The sequence below is a fragment of the Pongo abelii genome, chromosome 19, assembly GCF_028885655.2.
Source record: "Pongo abelii isolate AG06213 chromosome 19, NHGRI_mPonAbe1-v2.0_pri, whole genome shotgun sequence".
NCBI lineage: Eukaryota > Metazoa > Chordata > Mammalia > Primates > Hominidae > Pongo > Pongo abelii.
The window spans coordinates 4,011,337-4,038,594 of record NC_072004.2 but is presented as its reverse complement, the minus strand read 5'-3'; the positions used below and the strand labels follow the sequence as shown (position 1 = coordinate 4,038,594).

Genomic DNA, 27,258 nt, shown 5'->3' with positions numbered 1-27,258 from the left:
AAGTGAAATGGAAATGGAAATTCCCCAGCCAGCTATAGTCATGCTGGGTTGGAGTTCTTGAGGAGCAAAAGATTTAGGTTGGCTAGAATATGGTGTCATTGAAACCAAGGTTAGAGGGTTCAGGTTGCTTATGGAAGAAAAGGTTACCCCTGTGGAAACTTGGGGGCTGTCTCTTGGCAAGTGGGATATAATTTTGTAGCCACCAGGTTGAACTAGCGAGATGTGGTATATACTATAGCCATCCTTTTCAGTTGACTTGCATAGCATCTGGTGAGTGGCTGATATTATTGTCAGTGAACTCTTGGAGGAGAGGGCGAGGCTTGGGCTCATAATTATTTGTATTTCTCATACTGCGTTTATGTACTTTGTCTGTTTGACAAATCTGTTGATTGATACAAGCTTAAAAGGAGAATCTGACCAAGGAAATAAAAGATCGAAACCTTCTCTTGCATTTTCTGGGTCCAGTATGCTACAAACAAATACAGGCTTTATTTAAATCTTTGAAGTAAGATACTACTTTTCTGAAACATATTCTTTACACTAGCTTAAACCAGGAGGTCTCCCGCCACACTCCATTTGTATCCGCTATCAGAGTGCTCTCAGGGTTTACTGCGTTGGCTTAATTGCCTGTCTTCTCTATTTCTCATAACTTTTTTTCTTTATTTGGTTGTTTTTTTGTTGTTGTTGTTGTTGTTGTTTGTTTTTTGAGACGGACTGTCCTCTGTCACCCAGGCTGGAGTGCAGGGGCACGATCTCGGCTCACTGCAACCTTCACCTCCTGGGTTCCAGCGATTCTTCTGCCTCAGCCTCCCAAGTGGCTGGGACTACAGTTGCGTGCCACCACACCCAGATAATTTTTGTATTTTTAGTAGAGATGGGGTTTCACCATATTGGCCAGACTGATGTTGAACTCCTGACCTCATGATCTGCCCGCCTCAGCCTCCCAAAGTGCTGGGATTACGGGCATGAGCCACCAGACCTGGCTGGTTGGTTTGTTTTTTTTTTTGAGACAGGGTCTTGCTCTGTTGTCCAGGCTGGAGTACAGTGGCAAAATTTCGGCTCTTTGCAGCCTGAACCTCCTAGGCTCAAGGGGATCCTCCTGCCTCAGCCTCCGAAGTATGCACATCTCTGGTCCTGGAGGCAGGTGGGTCGCTTGAGCCTGGGAGTGCAAGGCAACATAGCCCTGGCAGCATAGCAAGGCCCATCTGTACAAAAAACTTAAAAATTTATAGCCAGGTGTGATGGCACACACTTGTGGTCCCAGGTACTAGGGAGGCTGAGTCAGGAGGATCACTTGAGCCCAGGAGTTTGGGACCAGGCCTGGCAACATAGTGATACCCCATCTCTACAAAAAATTTAAAATTTAGCCAGGCATGGTGGCAAGCACGTGTAGTCCTAGCTACTTTGGAGGCTAAGGTGGGAAGATCACTTGAGTTCAGGAGTTCAGGAGTTTCAGGAGTTTGAGTTCAGGAGTTTGAGGCTGTGATGAGCTAGGATTGTGCCACTGCGCTCCAGGCTGAGTGACAGAGACCCTGTTTCTTTAAAAAGAAAAAGAAAAGATTGGGAAAGGATGCAGGGAAGCATGTGAAAGAGACAGAGAACCAGAATCAGAGGATGGTATTGTGGTTGCTGAAGTAAGAGAAGGGATGGACAACAGTGTGATGTGGTGTCAGAGGTCTAGGAGGAGAACCACTGGCAGGAGTCCATTGGACTTGGCAATTAGAAGGTCATGGGTGAGAGGAGTTTCAAGGGGATGGTGGGGACAGAAGAGGGAATGGCAGGTGAGACAGTGGTGTATGGTAGCTAGAGATGGCAGGCTGAGGATTTCAGATGTGATGTGGAAGTGGGATGCTTTAATAGATAAGAGACTTAAACTGGCTCATATGCTGACTAGAACCACCAGTTGAAAGAGAGACTGGAGTTCGGAGATGGGGTGGTTGATGATAAAGCAAAGGTCCTGAGGATCCAGGAGAGTGATGAGATTTAGGGAGCACATAGGGGGATTAAACTTGGGTAGGAAGGAGATACCCTTTCTGAGGAAGCAAAGGGGAGATGGGAATCATTGCTGGGACGGTGGGAGTTATTGGCAGTAGCTCAGTTTTCTCAGGGTGTTGGCATGGAATGAGGCAGGTTGGATGGGAGATGGGCTTGAGGGCAGTGTCAAGATTTGGAATGTCTGTGATGTGGAAGAGGGAGGGGTGAAGAGACCAAGGCCCGGAGGATGGTTGTAGCAGCACTGTGGAGCCATGGATACCTTGATTGATAAAGCTGCCAATTTGCGTGGTTGCGTAAATCCCCTATCTCACCCCTTCTCAAGACTCCAGAGCTCAGGCGAAGTTTCATGGCGGCTTCCTCAGGGAAGCCTTTCCCGACCTTTTCGATTAACTTGCTTTATAGGCTCTCATAGCTGTTTTTACCTTCTAGCTCTCTAACGTAGAGTTGTAGTTTTGCATTTGACTGTTGTAATTATTTTAATTATAAATTATAACAAAAGTTATTTGACTTATGGCTGGGCATGGTAGCTCATGCCTACAAGGCCAGCACTTTGGGAGGCCAAGGTGGGTGGATCACTTGAGGCCAGGAGTCTGAGACCAGCCTGGCCAACATGGCAAAACCCTGTCTCTACTAAAAATACAAAAATTAGCCGGGCGTGGTGGTACCCACCTGTCATCCCAGCTGCTTGGGAGGTTGAAGCAGGAGAATCGCTTGAACCCGGGAGACGGAGGTTGCAGTGAGCCAAGATTGCGCCACTGCACTCTAGCCCAGGCGACAGAGTGAGACTCTGTCAAAAAAAAAAAAAAAAAAAAATTGTTTATCTTTGTTTTTCTCAGTAACTCAGGGCTCCGAGGACAGGTATGTCAGAGTGCGCTTACCATCGTGCAGCGTCCAGCACCTGGTGGACACTTGATAAATGCTTGTTGAATTTAATTAATCAAATACAGTGGTTCTCAACCTTTTAACCTGCCCCAATGCACCTGTGGAAGATGGCGTGCCTCCATCTGAACCATTATTGACTGCCCTGATCCTCACCTGAAGGAGGATAGGTGCCAGGGTTGGGGAGCGTAGTTAATATGATTACAGGCACTGGAATAAGAATGTTGGGCTCAGATCCCAGCCCGTCCGCTCACCAGCCTTGCAACCCAGGGGAAATCTGTAACCTCTCTGTGCCCCAGTGTCCTCCTCTATAAAATGGGGCTGGTATACAGAGTACCTACCTCATAGGCTTATCATGAAGATGACATGAAGCTGGGCACAGTGGGATGTGCCTGTGGTCCCACCTGTGGGAGGCTGAGGCAGGGGGAACAGTTGAGTCCAGGAGTTTGAGTCTAGCCTGGGCAACATAGTGAGACCTTCATCTCTTTAAAAAAAAAAGAGGCTGGGCGCGGTAGCTCACGCCTGTACTCCCAACACTTTGGGAGGCGGAGGTGGGTGGATCACAAGGTCTGGAGTTTGAGACCATCCTGGCCAACATGGTGAAACCCCATCTCTACTAAAAATGCAAAAAATGAGCCGGGCATGGTGGCATGTGCCTGTAATCCCAGCTACTCAGGAGGCTGAGGCAGGAGAATCGCTTGAACCCAGGAGGCGGAGGTTGCAGTGAGCCCAGATCGCACCACTGCACTCCAGTCTCATGACAGAGCAAGACTCCGTCTCAAAAAAAAAAAAAAAAGAGAGATTAAATGAGGGAATTTATGTAAAGCTTGTAGAAGTACATGTGAAAATTAGGAAATTGTTATTACTGTTAGTGGTTTCAAAAAATCTAGGTGATTTTGGTAGCCTTTTCTCCTGGAGAATTCCTGGCTTTGTGGTAAAGGATTTGCAGGGCAAGTGCCTGTCAGCATCTTTAGGTACATCTCTTCATTGTCATATACTATATAATATTGAGCTTCTGAGAGGAGAAATCCCTGTAACCATGATGGTCTCCCTGGTTCAGTGACCAGCACCCTGAAACAAAGCCATTCTTTTTTTTTTCTTTTTAATGAATATTTAAAAACGTGGAGACAGTATGTTGCCCAGGCTGGTCTCAAACTCCTGGGCTCAAGTGATTCCCCCTGATTTGGCCTCCCAAAGTTTTGGGATTACAGGTGTGAGCCACTGTACCCAGCCATCAAAGCCATTCTTGATCCTGTAGGACTATCACTAAGAAATAGTAGAACTGTCAAGTGGCCAGTCACTTTGGGAGCTTTCCCATCTGTGGGATGAGGGACTAGTGAATGCCGCCTGCTTTCCACCAGCCACGGTAAACTTGATTCTTTGTTTTCCTTGCAGAGGAGGTGGCCAAGTTGGAGAAGCACTTGATGCTTCTACGACAAGAGTATGTCAAGCTGCAGAAGAAACTGGCAGAGACAGAGAAGCGCTGCACTCTCTTGGCTGCGCAGGCGAAAAAGGAAAGCAGCAGCGAGTCCTTCATCAGCCGTCTGCTGGCCATCGTGGCAGACCTCTACGAGCAGGAGCAATACAGGTGGGAGAGCTCCTGGACACAGAAGGCCCTTTGGCTTTATTCCTGGGCCACACTACAGCTTTTCTCATTCACCTTCTTCCAAAATTTATTTCTCTCTAATGAGAATATTAGCAAATCTATTCCCTAGAATAGAAGCTCCTTGAGGCAAGTTTTTTTTTTTTTTTTTTTTTGAGATGGAGTCCTGCTGTGTTGCCCAGGCTGGAGTGCAGTGGCGAGATCTCGGCTCATTGCAGCCTCTGCTTCCCAGGTTCAAGGGATTCTCTTGCCTCAGCCTCCCGAGTAGCTGGGACTACAGGCGCCCACCACTGTGGCCGGCTAATTTTTTATATTTTTAGTAGAGATGGGGTTTCAACATGTTAGCCAGGATGGTCTCGATCTCCTGACTTCATGGTCCGCCTGCCTCCCAGAGTGCTGGGATTACAGGCGTGAGCCACCATGCCAGGCCTGAGGCAAGATCTTTGTGTCTCGTTCACTGCTTATCTTCCTTATCTTCAGCAAAGGGTGCGGGAGTCATGGTGATAGCATTGCTAATCAAGCAGGAATTGACTTAACGTGTCTAGGAATTCAGAGGGCAAAGGTCCGTTTCTCTTGAGATCATCAAAGCAAAACAGTCTTGGAACTAGTTGGAGAGTGCATCATGATGGTTGAGGTTGAACTCTGGAGCCATACAGCTTCTGTTAGAAGCTCAGGGCTGGGCACGGTGGCTCATGCCTATAATCCCAGCACTTTGGGAGGCCGAGGCGGGCAGATCACGAGGTCAGGAGATCATCCTGGCTAACACGGTGAAACCCCGTCTCTACAAAAAATATAAAAAATTAGCCGCGCATGGTGGTGGGCACCTGTAGTCCCAGCTACTCGGGAGGCTGAGGCAGGAGAATGGCGTAAACCCAGGAGACGGAGCTTGCAGTAAGCCGAGATTGTGCCACTGCACTCCAGCCTGGGCAATAGAGTGAGACTCCATCTCAAAAAAAAAAAGAAGCTCAGCTGGCCACTTATTACACTTATTAGCTATGCAACTTCAGTCTATATGACATACATCAGGTTCCTGATCTATCAAATGAAGTTACTGCTGCTACTTACCTTCGGGCTATTGTGAGGATCAAATCAATAAATGCATGTTAAGCACTTGGAACACTGCATAGCACATAGTAAGCGCTCAGTTGTTAGCTGTCGTTTTTCTTTTTAAAACTTAAAAAAATTGTTTTCACTGGTTATAGCAGCAATAGGATGTTAGCTTTTGTTATTAAGTGAGTTTTGAGGTAGATGTTAAAGGCTGGATAGGGTTTAATAGGTAAAGACAGTGGTATTACAAGTAAGGGCAGTAACTCAGAAAAGCCTCAAAGATGAGGAAATACAGAGGATTTAGATGACAGAGAGGGGGGCAGTTTAGGGTACTTGCCCATGTAGAGGAGCAGTGAGAGGTGGGAAAACTGGGTAGATTGCATTAGGATGCTCAGGTGAGGTGTTTGGACTTGGTCTTCTAGGAAGTAGAGCTGTGTGTTTTCCAGTTTGGGGACTGTCATAATCAGGGTGGTGTTTTAGGAAGATTAATATGTGGCTAGGCGCAGTGGCGCATGCCTGTAATCCCAGCAATTTGGGAGGCCAAGGCAGGTGGATCACCTGAGGTCAGGAGTTTGAAACCAGCCTGACCAACACGGTAGCACCCCGTCTCTACTAAAACTACAAAAATTAGCTGGGTGTGGTTGTGGGTGCCTGTAATCCCAGCTCCTTGGGAAGCTGAGGCAGGAGAATTGCTTGAATCTGGGAGGTGGAGGTTGCAGTGAGCTGAGATTGTGCCACTGCACTCCAGCCTGGGAGACAGAGAGAGACCCTTTCTTAAAAAATAAATAAATAAATAAATAAATAAATAGATAAATAAAGATTAACATGCTAATGTTGGCCAGGCACGGTGGCTCACGCCTGTAATCCCAGCACTTAGGAGGCCAAGGCGGGCGGGTCACCTGAGGTCAGGAGTTTAAGACCAGCCTGGCTAACACGGTGAAACCCCGTTTCTACTAAAAATAAAAAAAAATTAGCTGGGTGTGGTGGTGGGCGCCTGTAATCCCAGCTACTCGGGAAGCTGAGGCAGGAGAATTGCTTGAACTCGATAGGTGGAGGTTGCAGTGAGCCAAGATTGCGCCACTGCACGGCAGCCTGGGCAACAGAGCAAGACCCTGTCTCAAAAAAAAAAAAAAAAAGGCATGCTAGTGTCATCTAGGTGGAATTGTAAAGAGAAAAGAGCAGGGTGAGCACCTGTGATGTTGCGTATAGTCCAGGACAGCGATGATGAAAGACTGAACTGGGATGCTGGATATGGCAAAGAAACACAGATGTGAATATACATAAGAAGGAAGGACTTGAGCCACTAGGGAGATACAAGCTCAGTCTACATAAGATTTAGTAAAATTTTCAAATAATTATGACATTTTAAATAGATCGCTCACACCTGTAATCCCAGCACTTTGGGAGGCCAAGGCAAGTGGATCACCTGAGGTCAGGAGTTTGAGACCAGACTGACCAACATGAAACCCCGTCTGTACTAAAAATACAAAAATTAGCCACATGTGGTGGCACACGCCTGTAATCCCAGCTACTCGGGAGGCTGAGGCAGAAGAATTGCTTCAACCTGGGAGGTGGAGGTTGCAGTGAGCCGAGATTGTGCCACTGCACTCCAGCCTGGGTGATTGAGTGAGACTGTCTTAAAAAAAAGAAAATCAAAATTTCGAGGATGCAAGTAACAATAAAATAACTCAGGATTCAAAACTGCTATCAACTTAGCCCTTTCTAAATAAAAGAATAATCTATTACATGAAAAAGGAAGTATATATTCTGAGTAAAGGATAGTTCCATAAATTGAATAGATGTAGCTTCTTGTAAAATGTAATCCATCCTCTTTTTTTTCCTCTTCTTCCATGAACAAGTGGAAACTTTGTTTCTTACTGGCCCAGGGAAGCCTCATGTTTTTCTGTTACAGACACATCTCTCCTACTCTTCGAGGCTCTTTCCCATTAGAACTCCCATCGTTTAGTTTCTCAATTGCTTATCAATTGATTAGTAATTTTATTTTGCATTCGTTGTGTTGGAGTCCTTCTAGGAGACAATGGGAATGAGACTGGGCAGTTTTCTTCCTGTCACTTTTTAGCTGGTTATGGTATGATCTTAGGACTCCCAACAAGTCTCCCTTCAGCTTCTAAAACCTGCCCTAGGCCGGGCGTGGTGGTTCACTCCTGTCATCCCAGCACTTGGGAGGCTGAGGCAGGCGGATTGCTCGAGGCCAGGAGTTTGAGACCAGCCTGGCCAAATGGCGAAACCCTGTCTCTACTAAAATTACAAAAATTAGCTGGGCTGAGTGGCACATGCCTGTATTCCCAGCCACTCCGGAGGCTGAGGCAGAATTGCTTGAACCCGGAAGGCAGAGGTTGCAGTGAGCTGAGATCGTGCCACTGCACTCCAGCCTGGGGGATGGAGTGAGACCCTGTCTAAAAAAAAAACAAGGCTGGGTGTGGTGGCTCACAGCTGTAATCCCAGCACTTTTTGAGAGGTTGAGTTGGGCGGATCAGGAGTTCGAGACCAGCCTGACCAACATGGTGAAACCCTGTCTCTACTAAAAATACAAAAATAAGCGGAGCATGGTGGCGCGCACCTGTAATCCCAGCTACTCAGGAGGCCGAGGCAGGAGAATCGCTTGAACCTGGGAGGTGGAGGTTGTGGTGAGCCTGGATTGTGCCACTGTACTCTAGCCTGGGCAACAAGAGTGAACTCCGTCTCAAAAAAAAAAAAAAAAAAGCCTGCTCTTTATCTAAAGAAGGTTGAAACTCTATGTTATCTACAGTTGAATATCAGATAGGGAATGGAGTCTTCATAGGGGACTAAGCTGTGGACTTAGGGGACTAAGATGTGGTAACTGAAACTGAGGAATCAATTTCTAAAGCAGACATCTTTTACCAACGTAGGGGAAAAAATACCTTTATCCCATAACATGCATTTTGTTGAAAAATTTAAATAGTATTTTTATGTACATCTTAGTAGCCGGAATGACTGATGTATAGGTTTTAAAATTTTTTAAGTTGAGAAATGTGGAAGAAACTGGTAGCCTTTTTTTTTTTTTTTTTTTTTTTTTTTTTTTATAAATAAGAGACAGAGTCTCACTCTGTTGCCCAGGCTGGTCTCAAACTTCTAATCCTGGCCTCCCAAAGTGCTGGGATTACAGGTGTGTGCCACTGTGCCTGGCCTACATTTCAAGTTCAGGAGAACAGTTTTGTCCCATAAGGTAGTTAAAAATGATGGCTATATGTAGTTATTTACTGTACTCATTCTTTTACCAAACAAACCTATAGTTTTTCCCTATTGAAGTGTTTGAGAAACTAACAAGAAACTATTCATCTCCTCTCCAGTTACAACATTCTGGTTTCCATGTTTTAAAAAGGAAATACTCTTTAATTGAGTGGAATCAAGTTTTTTAAAAAAAATTACTAGGTCCTTAATTGTTTCAACATAGAATCCTTATGGACTGGACTTGTCTCATTTTCCAGTTTTCATTTGTGTTTTAAAAAATTATTATTGGAAATTATTGATGAAATCCTTATCTTTATTTCCCTTTGTTATATCAGATTACAAAAGATATAATTTTGACCTGACATTCATGAATGTGGTAGGGATTTTCTAGAAACATTCATTTTTGTAATTTTGTGGCTAAAAGTTATACTCGTGGTTGAAACAGTACAGACTGAAAATCTATTTAAGTTATTAGGATGTAATACTTTATAAATATATTTAGAGTTTAAAAATTATTTGTGCTTTTTAGGTAGCTTCTTGTTTTCATTAAATTTTTTACACTTTGTCACAGGTTGTGCTGATACAGTTTGATGTTCTGTTTTGCGTAGAGTATTCTGTTTCTTCTTTGACCATTAATAATGTTCTACTGTGTTAACAGCAGTTTGTAATAATTTGAAATAATAAATACTCTTAATCTTGTGATCTAATATCATTAGTTATAGCTTGGTCTTTGATAGAACTAGAATTGCTGATACTTTAAAATGATGATTAAGTGTATTCTAGACAATACTCTTGTAGCGTAGAGTGTGTCTCTGTCAAGCATTATATACAAACAATATTCTGTTTGGGTTTCCTCTTTTTTTTTTTGAGACAGAGTCTTGCTCTGTCGCCCAGGCTAGAGTGCAGTGGCGCGATCTCGGCTCACTGCAACCTCTGCCTCCTGGGTTCAAGCGATTCTCCTGCCTCAGCCTCCTGACCAACTGGGATTACAGGTGCCTGCTACCATGCTTGGCTAATTTTTGTATTTTTAGTAGAGACGGGGTTTCACTATGTTAGCCAGGATGGTCTCAATCTCCTAACCTCGTGATCTGCCCACCTTGGCCTCCCAAAGTGCTGAGATTTCAGGTGTGAGCCCCCACGCCTGGCCTGGGTTTCCTTTTAAGTGGATGGGTCAATTCATATAATGGTATTTTTTTTTCTTTTTCTTTTTTTCCATATAGTGGTTTTTGTGTATTTAGTTTCTAAAGACTTTCCAACCTAGTAAATAATTTTAAAGTTGAATATGAAAATAAAACATATAACTACAAGCAGGATGATGACAGTGACTTTGGATTCCTGCCAGCAGAGCCATACGGCATGTGTTCGTGTCAGCCTAGTGGGTCATCTTGACGTTTTTGTTAACTGCCCAGATGCTCTCCTCTAGTAGTATTTGACATTTCAGAGTTAAACATAAATATCTATTCAGGAAGGTCTTTTCATATAATGGCATGTCATAATTATGGAAACATGTTTTGAAAAGAAAGCTTTTTCCTCACCCCATTTTTTATAAGTAGTTGAGTAAAAAATGGTCAGTATTAGGTCTGAATGTTTCTAGTGAGAACAGGAGCCCAGATACTGGGTTTCATGTTCATGACTGCTTGTTAGTTTGTTCACGGTTTTTCTGTTTAACCTTGCTTGAGCATCACTGTGGAGCATAGTAGCGCTGTAGTCTCAGAGTTGTCATCACCATCTTTAACCTTTCTGTCTTTCTCTCCCTGATGGTTTAGCTTGTTTTAGTCTATAGAAAATATCCTCTACTTTTTATGTGAATATTGATCATCCTACTTAACTTGTAGGTTCACCACCAGAAGAATCTCATGAGAAGATGTATTTGAAAGCAGAGCATGCCATGTGAATTAAAGCCAGAATTTATCAATAGAAAACATTTCTAGCAACATACTATAAAGATGACTCATCAGAATTCAGTGCTAGCATATAGAACTAATTCTTCGCTGTAATTTTTTCGTTTGCAGATGTATGTTGATGAATACTCATGTGTTTATCAGCTATGAATCCTAGCTATACCTAGTTACGATGACATTTTTCTAATATATGTGGATCTTTTTCTTCATCAGCGATCTGAAGATAAAGGTTGGGGACAGGCACATCAGTGCTCACAAGTTTGTCCTGGCAGCCCGCAGTGACAGCTGGAGTCTGGCTAACTTGTCTTCCACTAAAGAGTTGGACCTGTCAGGTGAGCCTTTGAGTGATCAGGGACACAAAACTGCTAGCGGAAGGGCTCTTGGCAGAAGGTTATGGTGTCTCATTTTGAAATATTTGTGATTTAATGAAAGTAAAATAATTTTCTTAGCAATTGATGGTGACCATGAACTAGTGAAATAATTAATGAATCAGTAGGTTGTACTTTTAGGTACTTTGTGTACCTACCTATTTAGGAGGTAATACCTGGCTAACAAATCGTAAATATTTGAGTATCTGCAATGTCCTTATGATTTATAAAATACAAATATTTTTCCGTACACTCATTTCATGAAAAAATATGCTGTAAATAAGGATTCATGTCCAGAAAAAATGTTTCCCTCAAGTCTAATAAAAAGTCCTGCTGTCAAATTGCTTAAAACTTCATACTAGATGCCAAAGGACTTTTTTTTTTTTTTTTTTGAGACAGAGTCTCACTCTGTTACCCAGGCTGGAGTGCGATAGTGATCTCGGCTCACTGCAACCTCCGCCTTCCAGGTTCAAGTGATTCTCGTGCCTCGGCCTCCCGAGTAGCTGGGATTACAGGCACCCGCCACCACGCCCAGCTAATTTTTGTATTTTTAGTAGAGACAGGGTTTCACCATGTTGGCCAGACTGGTCTTGATCTCCTGACCTTAGGTGGTCCACCCACCTCGGCCTCCCAAAGTGCTGGGATTACAGGCGTGAGCCACCGTGTCTGGCCAAAGTACTTTTTCTAGTCTATCAGAACTGAACTCAGAATAGTTACTCTGAAGAATAACAATATTCTTTCTTTAACATCAAAAGATGACCATTAGCCTTCAGAATTTTAATAGGTTTGGGTTATTATGTGAGATGGTGGATATGTTAATTTGCTTCACCATAGTGCCCATTTTACTATATATGTATCCCACAGCATTGTGTTGTATAGCTTAAATATACACAATACAATTTGTTTTTAAAAAAAGAATTTGAAGGCCGGGTATGGTGGCTCATGCCTGTAATCCTAGCACTTTGAGAGGCCAAGGTGGGAGGATCACTTGAGCCCAGGGAATTCAAGACTAGCCTGGGCAAGACCCTGTCTCTACAGCAAATTAAAAAAAAAATTAGCTGGACAGGATGGCATGTGCTTGTAGTCCCAGCTTGTTGGGAATCTGAGGTGGATGGATTTCTTGAGCCAAGAGTTTGAGGCCACAGTGAGCTATGATGTCACCACTGCATTCCAGCCTGGGCAACAGAACAAGACCCTGTCTCAAAGAAAAAAAAAAGAAAAAATTAATAGCTACATTGGCCTATTTAATGTTACTTGTTTTATGTCACATTTTTTTGTGTAGGATTGAAGCAAATAGGGTGGCAAGTAGACTTGAAAACAGTCATTTTCAAAAGTTGACCTGAAGTTTGCATTTTCATTTAGTACTTGCCTGACTGCTATTGGAAAAAAAGGGGCAAAGAGCAAAATTTTAATTTAATTCTAGTATTAATATTCATCAGAATTATATGGTGAGGAGAATAACAGGGATGTGTTCTGAGAATGTGTCATTACGTGGTTTTGTTGTGGGAACATCATAGAGTATAGTTACACAAATCTACATGGTATAGCCTACTACACACCTAGGCTATATGGTATAGTATGTTGCTTCTAGGCTACAACCCTGTACAGCATGTTACTGTATAACTGTACAGCATGTACAGCATGTTACTGTGCTGAATGCCACAGGCAGCAGTAATACAGTGGTATTTGTATATCTAAACATAGAAAAGGTCAGTAAAAATACAATATTATAATTTTATGGGACCATCATCGTATCTGCAGTCTGTTGTTGACCAAACATAGTTATGCTGCTTATGACTGTACTTGCCAAAGTGATTGTCTGTGTGAATTATATCTTTGTTCAGAAGGTTTGTCAGTTGAGAAGGTACTGTTTTCCATGCACAGTGCCAGGAACACTGAGATGATTATAACACAGTCCCTGCCATACGGAGCCCATACTCTGCTGGAGGAAACAGGCCATTCACAAATCATTTCAGACCAGGGCTATAAATACAGAAATGTAGTTAGCTTGTATATAAGGTTGAGAAGAGACTAAGTTGGGGTGATAAAGGAGGGTTTCAGAGGTGGCTAATACCTGAGTAGTGTTGTAAAGGCTAAGTAGGCATTTATCTCATGGATTAAGGGGAACATATATCAGTGTTTCCCAACTGTGAGCGAACTCTGTCTCTTTATGATAATTTCTAGGATTTAACTTGAGGTCCATAACTAAAAGTTGTAGATACAAATGCACATACATACCTACACATGTGCAGATGCCTGCATGCCAGTAACTGAAAACGTCTGCCTGGAAAATAGTTTTTCACTGGGAGGGTACCAGTCCAGGTGATCGAAATCTCAAGGGATAGCTTTTTTTTTTTTAAAGCATAATGTTTTGGAGCCATGTATCTTTGACCTCATATATAACAGAATTATGAAGACCTTATAAGATCATGTAGTGTTCTTCACAAAATGTATGACAGGATCTTGATTATATGAACAGAATGTTTATGAAGACTAGAAGATAATAAATTTATGGAAAATATTCGACTTTGTTAGAAAAAAGTTAAGAATAAGCTACCATCTTTTGAAATCTATATAATCAAACATTGGTGAACCTAGTAGCTGTGAGGCTCATGAAGGTGGTATTCTCGTACGTTTGCCAGTGACGTTACAAATAGGTATGACAGTTCTAGAAAGCAGTTAGGCAGCTGAGCTGTGAAATATTCCTACTTTTTTTGTCTTCATTATCTGACTTCTGGGATACTATCATAGGTAACTCAGACAGTGTTAATGTTCCTCAGTTTTATTTTAATTGTGAAATATCGACTGCCACCAAAATGAATGAGAGTGGGAAAAACGAAACATCGCTGCTCTCTGAAACAAAACGACACAACACAGAAAATTACATCAAGGAATAAAAAGCCAATTTTAACATTGAATTAAAAAATTTTGCCTTACACTGAACTTTTTTAGTACCTCCAAACGTTTAGAGCTTTAATTCAGTGCTGTCTGACCACAAGATTGCATCACTGTGAGTCAGGAAGTTTTCTCGAGTTCAGGAAAATAGAATATTAATGTCTTTTAAATGTCTCTGGACTCTCCTCCAGTTGTAAATAATAAGCGTGTTTTGATTCTAAGGTTTGCTTTCAGGAGTGATCTGTTTCAAAGCAAATGGTTTTTGTGGCTTTCACAGATCAGGCACCGGTGAAGACAGCAGATAGGAGAACATGTGGCATTTTTACTTTTCATGACATTTTAATGAAACGCATCTTTGAAATGTGTTATTGGGGAGAGGTCCAAGGTGGTAGTGGCATGTGTGGACCTGTTCCTGTTGAATTGTGTGCTTTGCCCAGCAGTCCTGCTCATTGCCTAAACCTGGGGTTGCAGTTTCTGAGACTGCCTGGGAAGCCTGTGTGTTATGTGATACTTGGAAGCACTGACACTTTATGGCAGCAATTTGAGGAACATTGGAAATCGGTTCTTGTAAACAGGTGTATAAATAGCATAAAAGCTGTATTTTAAAGGCTCAAATGTTTTCCACACCAACAGGCTTGATAAAATCATTTAATGAATTTGTTGGTGTTTTGTTTTTTCAACATTAATCCATTCATATAAAAAATATTGAGTGGTAAGCGCTTTTCAAGGTGTTAGGGATACAAAGTGTACAAAATTAAATTCTTGCTTGCATGAAACTTACATCTTAGAGTGTAAGAAAAACTCCACATTTTTCTTTTTGATGTTCTTGTCTAATTGATCTTTCTTTCTTTTTTTTTTTTTTTTAAAGACAGGATTTCACTCTGTCACCCAGGCTAGAGTGCCATGGTGCAATCACGGCTCACTACAGCCTTGACCTCCTGGCCTCAGGTGATCCTCCCACCTCAGCCTCCTGAGTATCTGGGACCACGGGTGTGTGCTACCATGCCTGGCTCATTTTTTGTAGACATGGGATTTTGCCATGTTGCCCAGGCTGGTCTTGAACTCCTGGACTCAAGGAATCTTCCTACCTTGGTCTCCCGAAGGCTTGTTGGGATTACAGGTGTAAGGCACTGCACACAGCCTTAATTATGAGAATTTTAGCATATGTTGATGAAATACAACAGGCATTGTATACACTTTAAAGGTGTTTGGATATATGAATCATACCTTGTTCAAAAAACTGAAATGTTTGTACCTGATGTGATCCACTGATGAAGGCACAATCACTTCTGTAGGATTCCTTTTTGTTTTTGAGATAGGGTCTCACTGTGTCGCCCAGGCTGGAATGCAGTGACACTATCGCGGCTCACTGCAGTGTTGAACTCCTGGGCTCAAGAGATCCTCCCACCTCAGCCTCTCAAGTAGCTGGGAGTACAGGTGTGCACCACCATCCCTGGCTAAATTGTTTAATAGAGATGGGCTCTTGCTGTGTTGCCAAGGCTGGTCTCAAACTCCTGGGCTCAGATGATCCTCCTGCCTCGGCTACCCACAGTGTTGGAATTTCAGGCATGAGCCACTCTGCCTGGCTCTTGTATAGGATTTTTGCCATTAATGCATAACCTCAATCTAATCATAAGAAAACATCAGACCCAAATTGAGGGACATTTCTCAAAATAATCAGCCAGAGTGTTTCTCAAACATGTCAAGGTTATGAAAAACAAGAATGGTTTAGAAAGTATTACAGATTGGCTGAGACTAACACGGAATGCGTGTAGAATCCTCAGTTGGATTCTGGCCATAAAAAGGGTATTACTGATAAAACTGGCAAAATAGGGCCTATAATTAGTTAATGGTATTGGTATTGTATGTATTACCTAGTTACCTAATTTTGATCATTGTACTATGGTTATATAAGCTGTATTAATAATAGGGGAAGATGAGTAAAGGGCATATGGGGATGCTCTGCAGCTTTTCTCGAAGTATGAAAGTATCTGAAAATGTAAACAAAGTAGAAATTTGCTTTTTTATTTCTTACTAAGGTATCTTTAAATATATGAAGTGATAGATATGTTAATTAGCTTATAACCATTTCATAGTGCATACATATATCAAAACATGTCATACATTAACTCTCTATAATTTTTGTCTGTTAAACCCTAATAAAAAAGAATAAAAGATAAAAGTTTATAAAGATACTGATTGACCAAGTGGGAAGAGAAAATATGACTGTTAGCTCAGCAAAGCATAACAAATCCAAGGAAAGTATTATATTTACTTCTTGGTGAAGTAAAGCAATTTGCTTCTAGCAAAGTGATCTGTTTATGGCCTCTCTGTAGCACTTTACCAGTAGCAGCTGACACGATGAGAGGTTCCAGTGGATTAGAATGGCTGTTTTGAAGCTAGAGTTTGTTGCATACTTTCTCAAGCAAAGATCTTACAGTTTCTTGGCATAAGGGCTCAGGGTGTGAGTCATTCAGCTCTCCTGGAATGTGTCCTGGATAGTGTCAAGCCATTCCAAACAGCAGAAAGCATCCTCCTTTATTCCTTTTCACTCTGGTTGGGAAAGCTATCCCCTGAAGCACCATCTGGAAAGCTTGCACTCTGCAGTGGAAAGGGCATAGTTTCCCAAACTGTGTACTCGGGGAGCTGTGTGATATTTAAATTTTTAAGATAAGCACAGCAATATTCAACATCTGTTGGCTACTGTGTGAACTACTAGGTTAAGGCTGTTCAGTTTCAGTATTAAATCATACTGTGTTCCTTCGATGACATCCACGGGAAGTTTAGAATATGCTCACAAAAAAGAATAAAAAAGAATATGCTCACAAATTCTTTGCTATTTCTCCTTCAAAGGTGGATTCAAATTCTCCTCTTCAGTATAGGCTGATTCACCTCTAATGAATGGAGTGTGGTAGAAGTGACAGCATGTGACTTGAGAGATGGCGTCATCGAAGGCACTGTGGCTTCCTCCTAGCTCTCTCTTTTGGATTGCTCACTTTGGGGGAACGTTAGCGGCCATGTCATGAGGACACTCAAACAGCCTTGTGGCCTTCTGCCAGCAGCTGAGTCCCATGCCCAAAGATTCTCTCAGAGCTCAAAATCTATTTTATCTGCGGTTATATTCTTTACTTAATCCTCATACTGCTTTTGAGTGTTTCTCACCAATCTTTGGTTATGTTAAATTTGTGTTTGTGTTGGCTTATTGCAGATTTGGTTTAGGTTCATTGTTCTTTTAATTTTTATTTATATTTAGCCAATTCAATAATTTCTTTTTATCTGTATTAAATCTTTCTTTGAAATTCCTTTGAATTATTTTTTCTTTTTGAGTTGAATTACTATCTTTTATCTCATTTTCTTTTTTTTTTTTTTTTTTTTGAGACAGAGCCTCACTCTGTTACCCAGGCTGGAGTGCAGTGGTGTGATCTCAGCTCACTGCAACCTCCACCTCCTGGGCTCAAGCGATTCTCCTGCTTCAGCCTCCTGAGTAGCTGGGATTACAGGCGCCCACCACCACGCCTGGCTAATTTTTGTATTTTTAGTAGAGATGGGGTTTTGCCACGTTGGCCATGCCAGTCTTGAACTCCTGACCTCAGGTGATCCACCCACTTAGGCCTCCCAAAGTGCTGGGATCACAGGTGTGAGCCACTGCGCCTGGCCTCATTTTCTAGTAAGGTTAAGACTATGACTTTTTTTTTATAGTATGAATCTGGCTACATCACAAATATTTTGGTAGGTACTGTTTTCATTGTGATCAATTTCTAAATAGTCTATTGTAATAATAGCAAGTTTTTATATAGCAGTTACTATGTGGTGGTGGTGTTTTGAGTGCTTTATTATGTATTAACTCCACACAGTTAGCAAGGATTGGAGCCGGGATTTGAACCCTAGGCAGTTTGGCTGCAGAATTCGTGCCATTAACCACAGTGCTGTGCTGCCTCTCAGTTTGGTTTCTTTTTCCTCCAAATTGAGGTGTAATGGAAGTACAGTAAACTGCCCACATTAAAAGTGGGCAATTGGATAAGTTTTGACATATGAATACACCTGTGAAGCCACTGCCACAATCAACATAAACATTTCCATCCTTGCTGGGCACGGTGGCTCATGCCTGTAATTCCAGCACTTTGGGAGGCCAAGTTGGGTGGATCACTTGAGGTCAGGAGTTCGAGACCAGCCTGGCTAACATGGCGAAACCCCATTTCTACTAAAAATACAAAAAATTAGCTGAGCATGGTGGCACATGCCTGTAATCTCAGCTACTTGGGAGGCTGAGGCAGGAGATTACTTGAACCTGGGAGGCAGAGGTTGCAGTGAGCCGAGATCGCGCCATTGCACTCCCGCCTGGACCACAGAGTGAGACTCTGTCTCAAGGAAAAAAAAAAAAAAAAACTAACAAAAAACATTTCCATCCTTAAAGCTTTCCTCATGTCTCCTTGCAATCCATCCCTTTTGCCATCCACTTCTGCAGGTAAACGCTGATCTGCTTTCAGTCATTATAGATTAGTTTGCAGTTTCTAGGCTTTTATAGAAATGGAGTCATAGAGCATAGAGTCCCTTCTGTCTGGCTTCTTTCACTTTTAGCATATAGATTTTGACATTCACCCCACACCTTAGTATGTTGCTTTGTGTTTTAATTATTCATTACTTGTTATTGTTGAATAGTATTCCATTGTATGAAAATACCACACTTTTTTTTTGCGTTTACCTGTTGATGGACATTTGTGTTCTTTCTGGGTTTTATTAGAAAGAAAATTACCTGTGTTCAGTTGTGTAAGGCCTTTGTGTAGACATGTTTTTATATCTCTTGAGTAAATATGTAGGAGGGACTGTTTAATGTTAAGAAACTACCAAACTGTCTTCCAAAATAGATGTACCATTTTACATTCCTGTTAGCCGTGGATATGAGAGCTCCAGGTGCTTCACATCCTGACTAACGCTTGATATAGGCAGGTTGTTTTGGTTTTTGTTTACAATTTTAGCCATTCTAATGGATACAGAGTGCATGGCGGTTTTATTTTGCATTCTCCTGATAATAATGCTGAGCCTTCTTTGTGTGTTATTGACAATTTGTATATTTTCTTATAAAGTGTTTACATCTTTGGCCTTTTCAAAATGTGGCATTGTATTGAGTTTTGAGTATTGAGTATTAACAGTTCTGTATATAATTTAGATACAAGTCATTTGTCTGAAAGCAAGCATCCTTAAACTTTGTTCTTGATCTCAGGGAGAAACAATGAGATCTTTTATCATTTTGTATAGATTAGTTGTAGGTTTTTCTTGGATACGGTTTATCAATTTGAGTATTCCTGGTTTTCTAGATAAGTTACCTGAATTGGTTTTTGAGTTTTGCCAAACACTTTCTTTGACATCTGTAGAAATGATTATATAATTTTTGATGAATTACAAATGTTAAACTAAGATTGCATTTCTGCTGTAAAAACCTATTTGGTCATTATATATTACCCTTTTTTATGTATGTTGTTGGATCCTATTTGCCAATATTTTGTTAAAAATTTTACAGCAGTAATCATGAGGGATATTGGTATGTAATTTTTTTTAATGTCTCTATCACATTTTACTATTAGGGTTATATAGGCCTTATATGATCCTTTGTTGTCTATTTTCTGAAAATGTTTTCTAAGATTGATGTTATTGCTTATTTCTTGAATGTTTGATAGAATTCACCATTGAAGTAATCTAGGTCCAGAATTTGCTTTTTGGGAAGCTTTTTGAAAACAAATTTTTAAAATATGTATTCTGTATAGATATAGGACTATTCAGATTTGTTTCTTCTGTGTCAGGTTTGGGAAGTTTTGTTTTTCAGAAATATGTCTATTTAAGTTGTTGAATTTGTTAGTATGAATTTGTTTGTAGTTTTCTCCTTTTAATGTCTGTAGCAATAACTCGTTTTTCATTCTTGGGTATTGGTGATTTATGTTCTCACTCTTTTTTTCTTGATAAGTCTATAGAAGTTTGGCATTTTTATTATCTTCTCAAAGAATGAGCTCTTGGCTTTGTTAATTTTCTCTATTGGTTGTTTTCTATTTTATTGATTTCTTTTTTTTTTTTTTTTTTTTTGAGACGGAGTCTCGCTGTGTCGCCCAGGCTGGAGTGCAGTGGCGCGATCTCAGCTCACTGCAACCTCTGCCTCCCGGGTTCAAGCAACTCTGCAGCCTCAGCCTCCTGAGTAGCTGGGATTGCAGGCATGCGCCACCACGCCCAGCTATATTTTATTGATATCTGTCCTTTTTTTCTTTCTTTGGATTACTTTGCTCTCCCCTTCTCCTTTTTTCTCCCTGGTTTCTCAAAGTTGTGGAACCTGAGATAATTTATTTTAGATCTTTTCTAATACAAGTGTTTAAAGCTTTGAATTTCCTTCTGAGCACTTCTCTAGCTGTGTCCTGTGAATTTTATAGTAGCTGGGACTGTAAGCGCATGCCACCACACTTGGCTAATTAAAAAAAAATGTTTTTTTGTAGAGACAGGATCTCACTGTGTTGCCCTGGCTGGTCTCGAACTCTTAGCCTCAAATTATCTTCCCTCTTCGGCCTCCCAAAGCTCTGGATTCACAGGCGATATCCACTATGCATAGCCTAGTTCTATCAACTCCTTAAAGGAGAGTGTTAACATCTACTATAATTTTAGAATTGTCTAGTTCTCCTTTTAATTTTTGTCAGTTTTTCTGCATGTATTTTTTAGCCTCTATTATGTACATTTACATTTATAATTATGACTTCCTAATGAATTGTTGCTTTTATCATTTTAAAATAATTTTTGCCAAGTACAGTGGCTCACACCTGTAATCTCACACTTTGAGAGGCTGAGGCAAGCGGATCCCTTGAGCCTAGGAGTTTGAGACCAGCCTGGGCAACATGGCAAAACTCCATCTCTTCCAAAAATGCAAAAAAATTAGCCAGGTGTGGTGGCACGCACCTGTGGTCCCAGTTACTTAGAAGGTTGAGGTGGGAGGATCAGTTGAGCCTGCAAGGCAGAGGTTGCAGTGAACTGAGATCACGCCACTGCACTCCAGCTTGGGTGACAGTGAGACGTTGTCTCAAAAAAAAAATTATATAAATATGTATATAAATATATATATACACACACACTGAAGCTGTAGGAGAGGAACAAAACGGGGAAACTCGTCCAGTGCAGTTGCTGCTTCAGGTTTCGCCTCCCTCTCAGTTCACCTGCTTTTGTTGACTTTTCCAAATCTTTAGGTCGTTGTTGTTTTGTACTCTGTCCAGAATTTTTAGCTATAATCAGTTAAAATGGGATGGGTTATTCAGCTGCCATAACAGAACTAGAACCTGTGTCCTTTTATTTCATTTTGACCCAGAGATTATTTAGAGATATGGTTTGAGGTTTAATTTTATTTCCAGGAGGTTATATTTAAGGATACATCCTTAAATTGACTAAAGAGGATGTTATTTATTGATAAAAATGATACGGTCTACCAAGATTTTTTAATTTTATGAAGCGAAAACTTTTTTTTTTTTTGAGACAGAATCTCGCTCTGTCCCCCAGGCTGGAGTGCACTGATGTGATCTCGGGTCACTGCAACCTCTGCCTCCCGGCTTCAAGAGATTCTCCTACCTCAGCCTCCCGAGTAGCTGGGATTACAGGCGTGCACCACTACGCTCGGCTACTTTTTGTAATTTTAGTAGAGAGGCGGTTTTGCCATAATTGGCCACGCTGGTTTCAAACTCCTGACCTCAAGTGATCCGCCCGCCTTGGCTTCCCAGAGTGCTGGGATTACAGGTGTGAGCCACCACACCTAGCCTAAAAGCTTTTTTTTAAAAAATATAAAACAAATCCTTTAATTTTTCAAGTGTTTAAAAAAACAAGTTTATACTTAAGCCAGCCTTGAAGATAAGCACAAAATTTACCAGTTTACTTTTTTTTTTTAAAGAACGACAACTCAGGCATCCACCCTGTGCATAGCACTATTCTAGTTGCAATAAAAGGGAATCTTAACCTTAGAAAGATGAGTCCACTTTCTGGAATTGTATTGTCTCCTTTTCCAGAGAGTAAAAATAAATAAAATCACCATTATTTACTACAGATCTGCCCCAAACCACTCTGGTTCACAGAAAAGCTAATTCTGCCAAATTAAAGATGTAATGAACTCAGTTCCTGCTTTCCCAAAAATACGAAAGCAGAATTCCTTTTCACTAAAAAAAAAAACCAAAAAAAAAAACAAAACAGTTTTCCATGCAAGGGCAGTTTGCTTCTAATAAGTATTTAAAAAAAATTTTTTTTCCTCTAGCTTTTCTTTAAATTTTCTTCCTTTCATATTGCCTTTTCTTGTACAAGACAAACCAGGTATCTTTTTATGCTGTTTTTCCTTTCCTAAGAAAAGTATTGCATCTTGAAGACAGGCCATTTCCAAGAGTAGTGATAAAAAATAACATTCAAAAAACTTCAAAGGTGAGTCACTTACATCACCTTGATGAAGTAAAAAAAATAAAAAGCAGTTGGCACTAAGATAGCTAATTCCAAATAGCTATGTCTGAACACTTAAAAACTTTATTTTGTAACGATGTACCCCTAGTCCAAGGTAACTATATTTTAAAAAATTTTGGCCAAAAAATTTACAAAAACCCTTTCAGTTCAACCTAATAAAAGTGATATCTAGAAAATATGCCACATTATTAAGTCTGTCTTAAAAAGTTCAGATTCTAAAGCATTCCTGAGGCACAGTGTTCTGGAAGACAAATGTGCTTCTGTTGGCATGGTGTTAGATACAAAGCGTCCATGACAGGCACCTTTCTCCTGATGCTGTGAGATTGCGAGAGAAGAGTCAGACGTAGGCCCCCCAGGGCTGCATGAAACTCTGTGAGACACTGTACCAGCTGCTGAAACTTGGGCCTCTCCCCCGGATCTCAGGCCCAGCACCAGGCCATCACAGCAAATGGTTCATCAGGACAGTTGATTGGCTGGGCTATTCGGTAACCATCTTTCAGGTATGCGGCCATCTCGAAGGGGTCAATGTCCATGTAGGGCGTCTGGCCCAGAGTCATGAGTTCCCACAGCGTCACTCCAAAGGCCCACACATCACTAGTGCTGGAAAACTCGTTATTAACCAGACTTTCAAGAGCCATCCAACAAACTGGCCTGTTTTCATTGTCCCCCAGACAGTGATAGTCCATGAGGAACAAGTCTCTGGAGAGGGCATTGTCTGTGATCTTAACTTGAAGTGTGTCATCAGTGATACAGTTCCTAGCAGCCAGGTCTTTGTGGATGACTTCTCTTCTGGCCAGGTAGCTCATGCCACAGGCAATCTGAATAGCCATGTGTACCAGGTCTTATTGAGAAATTGCCTGTGGATTATTGGCCTCTACTAACTTGCACTGCCGTAAAAACAAGTGAAGATTCCCCCAGTTCATGTAAGGCAATGTCACCATGGGCTTTTCTCCTTCTATACACACATGAGTAACAGGAAGAAGATTTCTGTGATGAAGACCTCGCAGCTTACGACTTTCGGTGAGCATCACTGTCACCTGAGTTTCAGAAGCTTGATCTGTAACTGTTTTGACAAATGCTTGTTTTTCTTTATTTGGATCTTTTTCATCTATTAAAATCCCATGGAAAATATGCCCAAGAGTACCTTCTTGGAGTACATCTTTTAGAGTTATCCTCTCCCTGGATATTGCTATATCCTTCACGTTGGCTTTGGCCTCCAAAAGAGTGACACTTGTCCAGTCGTTCTTCTCTGTCCGCAAGGTAGGATAACCTGAGGAGCTGGTGATAGGAGTTGGATTGTTGGGTGTGTCGGCTCTTGGATGCTGAGTCGTCTGGGTGGATGGCTGAGACAGCCCTTGGGAACTACTGCTGGCACTAATGCTGTCATCCAGTTCAACCCTTTTCATACTATGAAGGTGCAAAACAGCTAATATTGCTACGAGAAATATTACTGCACAAGAAACCCTACCCTAATATAAAACACGCGTAGAAGTGGTTGGAGCTGCGTGTCAGGGCCATTTTTGGTGCACATTTTCCTTGGTTTAAAATTTAAGACGGTAAAATTCTTTGAAGAATTTACTGTCAAGTTGAGCTGCATTAGTATCATAACTTCAGAATCTACTTTGCCAGTACAGGAAAGCTCTACCCGAAACACTGATAAAGTGCGTGGAACTTCCCCCGAACAGAAATGTTGCCCTGGGGCATGTCCATTGCCAAAACATTGTCCGCGTGGAATCCCAGCTTAATTCAACCTTGGACTGCGAATGCCAGGTGAAGTGCGGGAAATTGTGTCACTGGGACTAACAGATTAGAGGACAGAGCGTAGTGACTAATAAGGTCATTTCTCACATAATAAAGTTCTGCATCAAGACCGATCAGCCGGCGCACCTCGTCCTCGCTCAGGTAGAGGCTTACGCTGGGCCCTGCGGCGCCGACTGCAGCTGCGGAGGCCGCGGGTCGGCGGGGGCGGCGGCGCCAGGCGCTGGCAGCAGCTGTAGTAGCAGCAGCGGCGGCGGCGGCCGGGACCTCTGGCCGCGGGGGGGCCCCAGCCGCGCCTCCCCGCGCCTGGCCGCCCACCACACCGCCGCCTACCCCCGGCCCCGAGCCGCTCACAGCCTTGAGCCTAGGGCGGCTGCCCAATTCATCAAGCCGCTGGCCCGTGGCGGCCAGCAGCGGCTTCAGACCTCTAGAGCGCGCCGCCGCCTCGTTGGCGGCATCGTCCGGAGTAGGGGAAGCAAAAACTTTTATGTGAAGTAGATTAAGAAAAAAATAGGGCTGGGCATGGTGGCTCACACCTGTAATCCCAGCACTTTGGGAGGCCACAATGGGCAGATCACCTGAGGTCAGGAGTTCGAGACCAGCCTGACCAACATGGCGAAACCTCATCTCTACAAAAATACAAAAATTAGCTGGGTGTGGTGACGGACTCCTGTAGTCTCAGCTATTTGGGAGTCTGAGGCAGGAGAATCGCTTGAATTTGGAGATGGAGGTTGCAGTGAGCCGAGAATGTGCCACTCTACTCCAGCCTGGGTAACAGAGTGAGACTCTGACCCAAATAAAAAGAAAAGAAAAAAACAGTTGGAAACAGAGAATTTAATTAAACCGGAGTCATAATAGGAGATTCAAGACACCTTTCTCAGCTTTTTACAGATTAAAAATAGAGGATTTAAAAAACAGAGTCAGCCAGGTGCTGTAGTTTATGCCTGTAATCCCAGCTCTTTGGGAGGCCAAGGCAGGAGGATTGCTTAAGGCCAAGAGTTCAAGGCCAGCCTGGGCAAATGACGAAACTCTTTCTCTCCTAAAAGTGCAAAAATTAGCCAGGCACAGTGGTATGTGTCTATAGTCCCATTTACTCGGCAGGCTCAGATGGAAGAATTGATTGAGCCTGGGAGGTCGAGGCTGTAGTGAGCTGTGATTGCACCATTGTACTCCAGTCTGGGCAACAGTGGCTCTGTCCCTAAATAAATAAAGTAAAAAACAAAGTCAGTTTACTCAGTATGTTTCATTTAATGGTTAGTTGCATACAGATCAGTTTATTCCCATCCATTTCCGATGTCTTGGAAAACATTTGTTTAAAATTCAGACCAAAACAAAAAACTAGGCCACACAGAAAATCCTAAGATCTCCAAAGTATATTTACATGCGTCCTGGCCTGCAGTGAAACAAAGTCAGAAGTTTCAGTGTTATTTTACTTTTCATCCTTGAAGTCAGAGATTTTTCTGGCTTGCATGCCAGGCCTTCTGAGAGGATGATTACGTCCATCACGCAGGACTCGGAGGCCAACTGCTTTCTCTTCTGAGTCTGCTCCTTTTAGAGAGAACTCCTGCTTTATGCAGTCATCTGGCTTTTACAGCCACTTGCTTAAGTAGATTGGAAGCAGACAGTCTGGACAATTTACCCAAAAGTACACAGTTGCAGCACACACCGTCCTTCCTGATCATTGTTCTCTGCCTGCCCTTATACCACTGGCTGCTTCGTCTGAGTCACAAAGTGAATTTATTCTCAGCATATTTAGTAGATGAGGGGAAGAGTCCCGCACGAGTGGGAAAGCTTGTAAATCGCTTGAACCTCATTTTGTTGGAAATATCAAGCCCTCCCAGGAAATCCCTACTGAAAGTAGTTTAAAAATTTTTTTCAATAATCTAGGTTTTTGTTTATTACTTGTACAGGTCAAGATTAACCGGGCAAGCTTGCAAATAGTATTTAAGAAACTGCTACTGTAGGGAAGGTGTTTGAGGGTGTTGGTGCTGGGGATTCTCTCAGCAGATAGGAATGAGCTGTCTTTAAGATCAGGCTATGTGAGAGTAGTAGGATGTGTTTTGGTATTTTTGGTTGCTGTGGACAAATCACATGGCCTACATTTTTTTTTTTTTTCGTTAAGATGACTACTGAGGTATTGAACGCAATTTACAAAGCCTGCTTAGAAATTTGGCCTACTTCCAAGATCTACTATGATGATCTTAGATAGCTTAGCTGAAGCACCTCCTAAGTTGTTTAAATAAATCTAATTAGCTTTCTGTCTGGTATTAAAATGTTTTCTCTTTTAAAACATTTTAAAAGTGCTATTACTGGCTGGGCAGGGTGGCTCGTAATCCCAGCACTTTTGGGAGCCTGAAGCGGGTGGATCACCTGAAGTCAGGAGTTCAAGACCAGTCTGGCTAACATGGTGAAACCACATCTCAACTAAAAATACAAAAAAATTAGCTGGGCATGGTGGCAGGTGCATGTAATCCCAGCTACATTGGGAGTCTGAGGCAGGAGAATCTCTTGAACCCAGGAGGCAGAGGTTGCAGTGAGCCCAGATCATGCCACTGCACTCCAGCCTGGGTGACAAGAGCAAAACTGTGTCTCAAAAAAAAAAAAAAAAAGATGCTATTACTACATTATTCAGTGAGAGAAAAAAGAAAAACCTTAACATAGTAACTACAATATTATCATTTTAGTGTATTTCACTTTTTCTTTTTCTTTTTTTTTTTTTTTTTACTTTTAATATCTGGTTGTTTTAGGAGATGGTGAATTAACCTGGTTACAGGTAAGTCGGGGTCTTCAAGTCCACTCACTTGACATTGCCCCCTTCAAGCTGCTCCTTCCCACTCGATGGAAAGGAGATTAATCAGAGCTAATGAGCCAATTCCTAATTATGAAGTTCATAAGGTGTTCCTGGTCCTTGTTGCACCTTTCCTAGGTAATCAAGAATCAAGTACGGTTTATGAAACCTTAGTGAGCATCAGAATCACATGGAGGACTTATTAGGACATGTGCTGGGCCCCATCTCTGGTTTCTCATTCAGCAGGTCTGGGGTAGGACTGAGAATCAGATTTCCAATCAGTTCTCAGATGAGGCTGAATCTCCTAGCCCAGGACAACACCATGAGAATTACTTGCGTTGACCATGATTT

The 27,258-nt window shown here is 41.9% G+C and overlaps 1 protein-coding gene and 1 pseudogene across 5 annotated transcripts in view; one reads left to right on the top strand and one right to left on the bottom strand.

Annotated features, from left to right (window-relative positions):
* The window catches only part of ANKFY1 (ankyrin repeat and FYVE domain containing 1), a 99,573-nt gene that overhangs the window by 17,279 nt on the left and 55,036 nt on the right, over positions 1-27,258 (top strand). For 4 of the 5 annotated variants that reach the window (XM_009251146.4, XM_002826859.5, XM_054535381.2 and 1 more), the window contains exons 2-3: positions 4,270-4,462; positions 10,852-10,970. In XM_009251146.4, the coding sequence (XP_009249421.2) occupies positions 4,270-4,462; positions 10,852-10,970 (312 nt within the window). The remainder of the gene's footprint in view (positions 1-4,269; positions 4,463-10,851; positions 10,971-27,258) is intronic. The other variant, XM_063717958.1, reaches the window with a different exon arrangement.
* On the bottom strand, positions 22,118-24,577 carry LOC103892757 (tyrosine-protein kinase RYK-like; annotated as a pseudogene).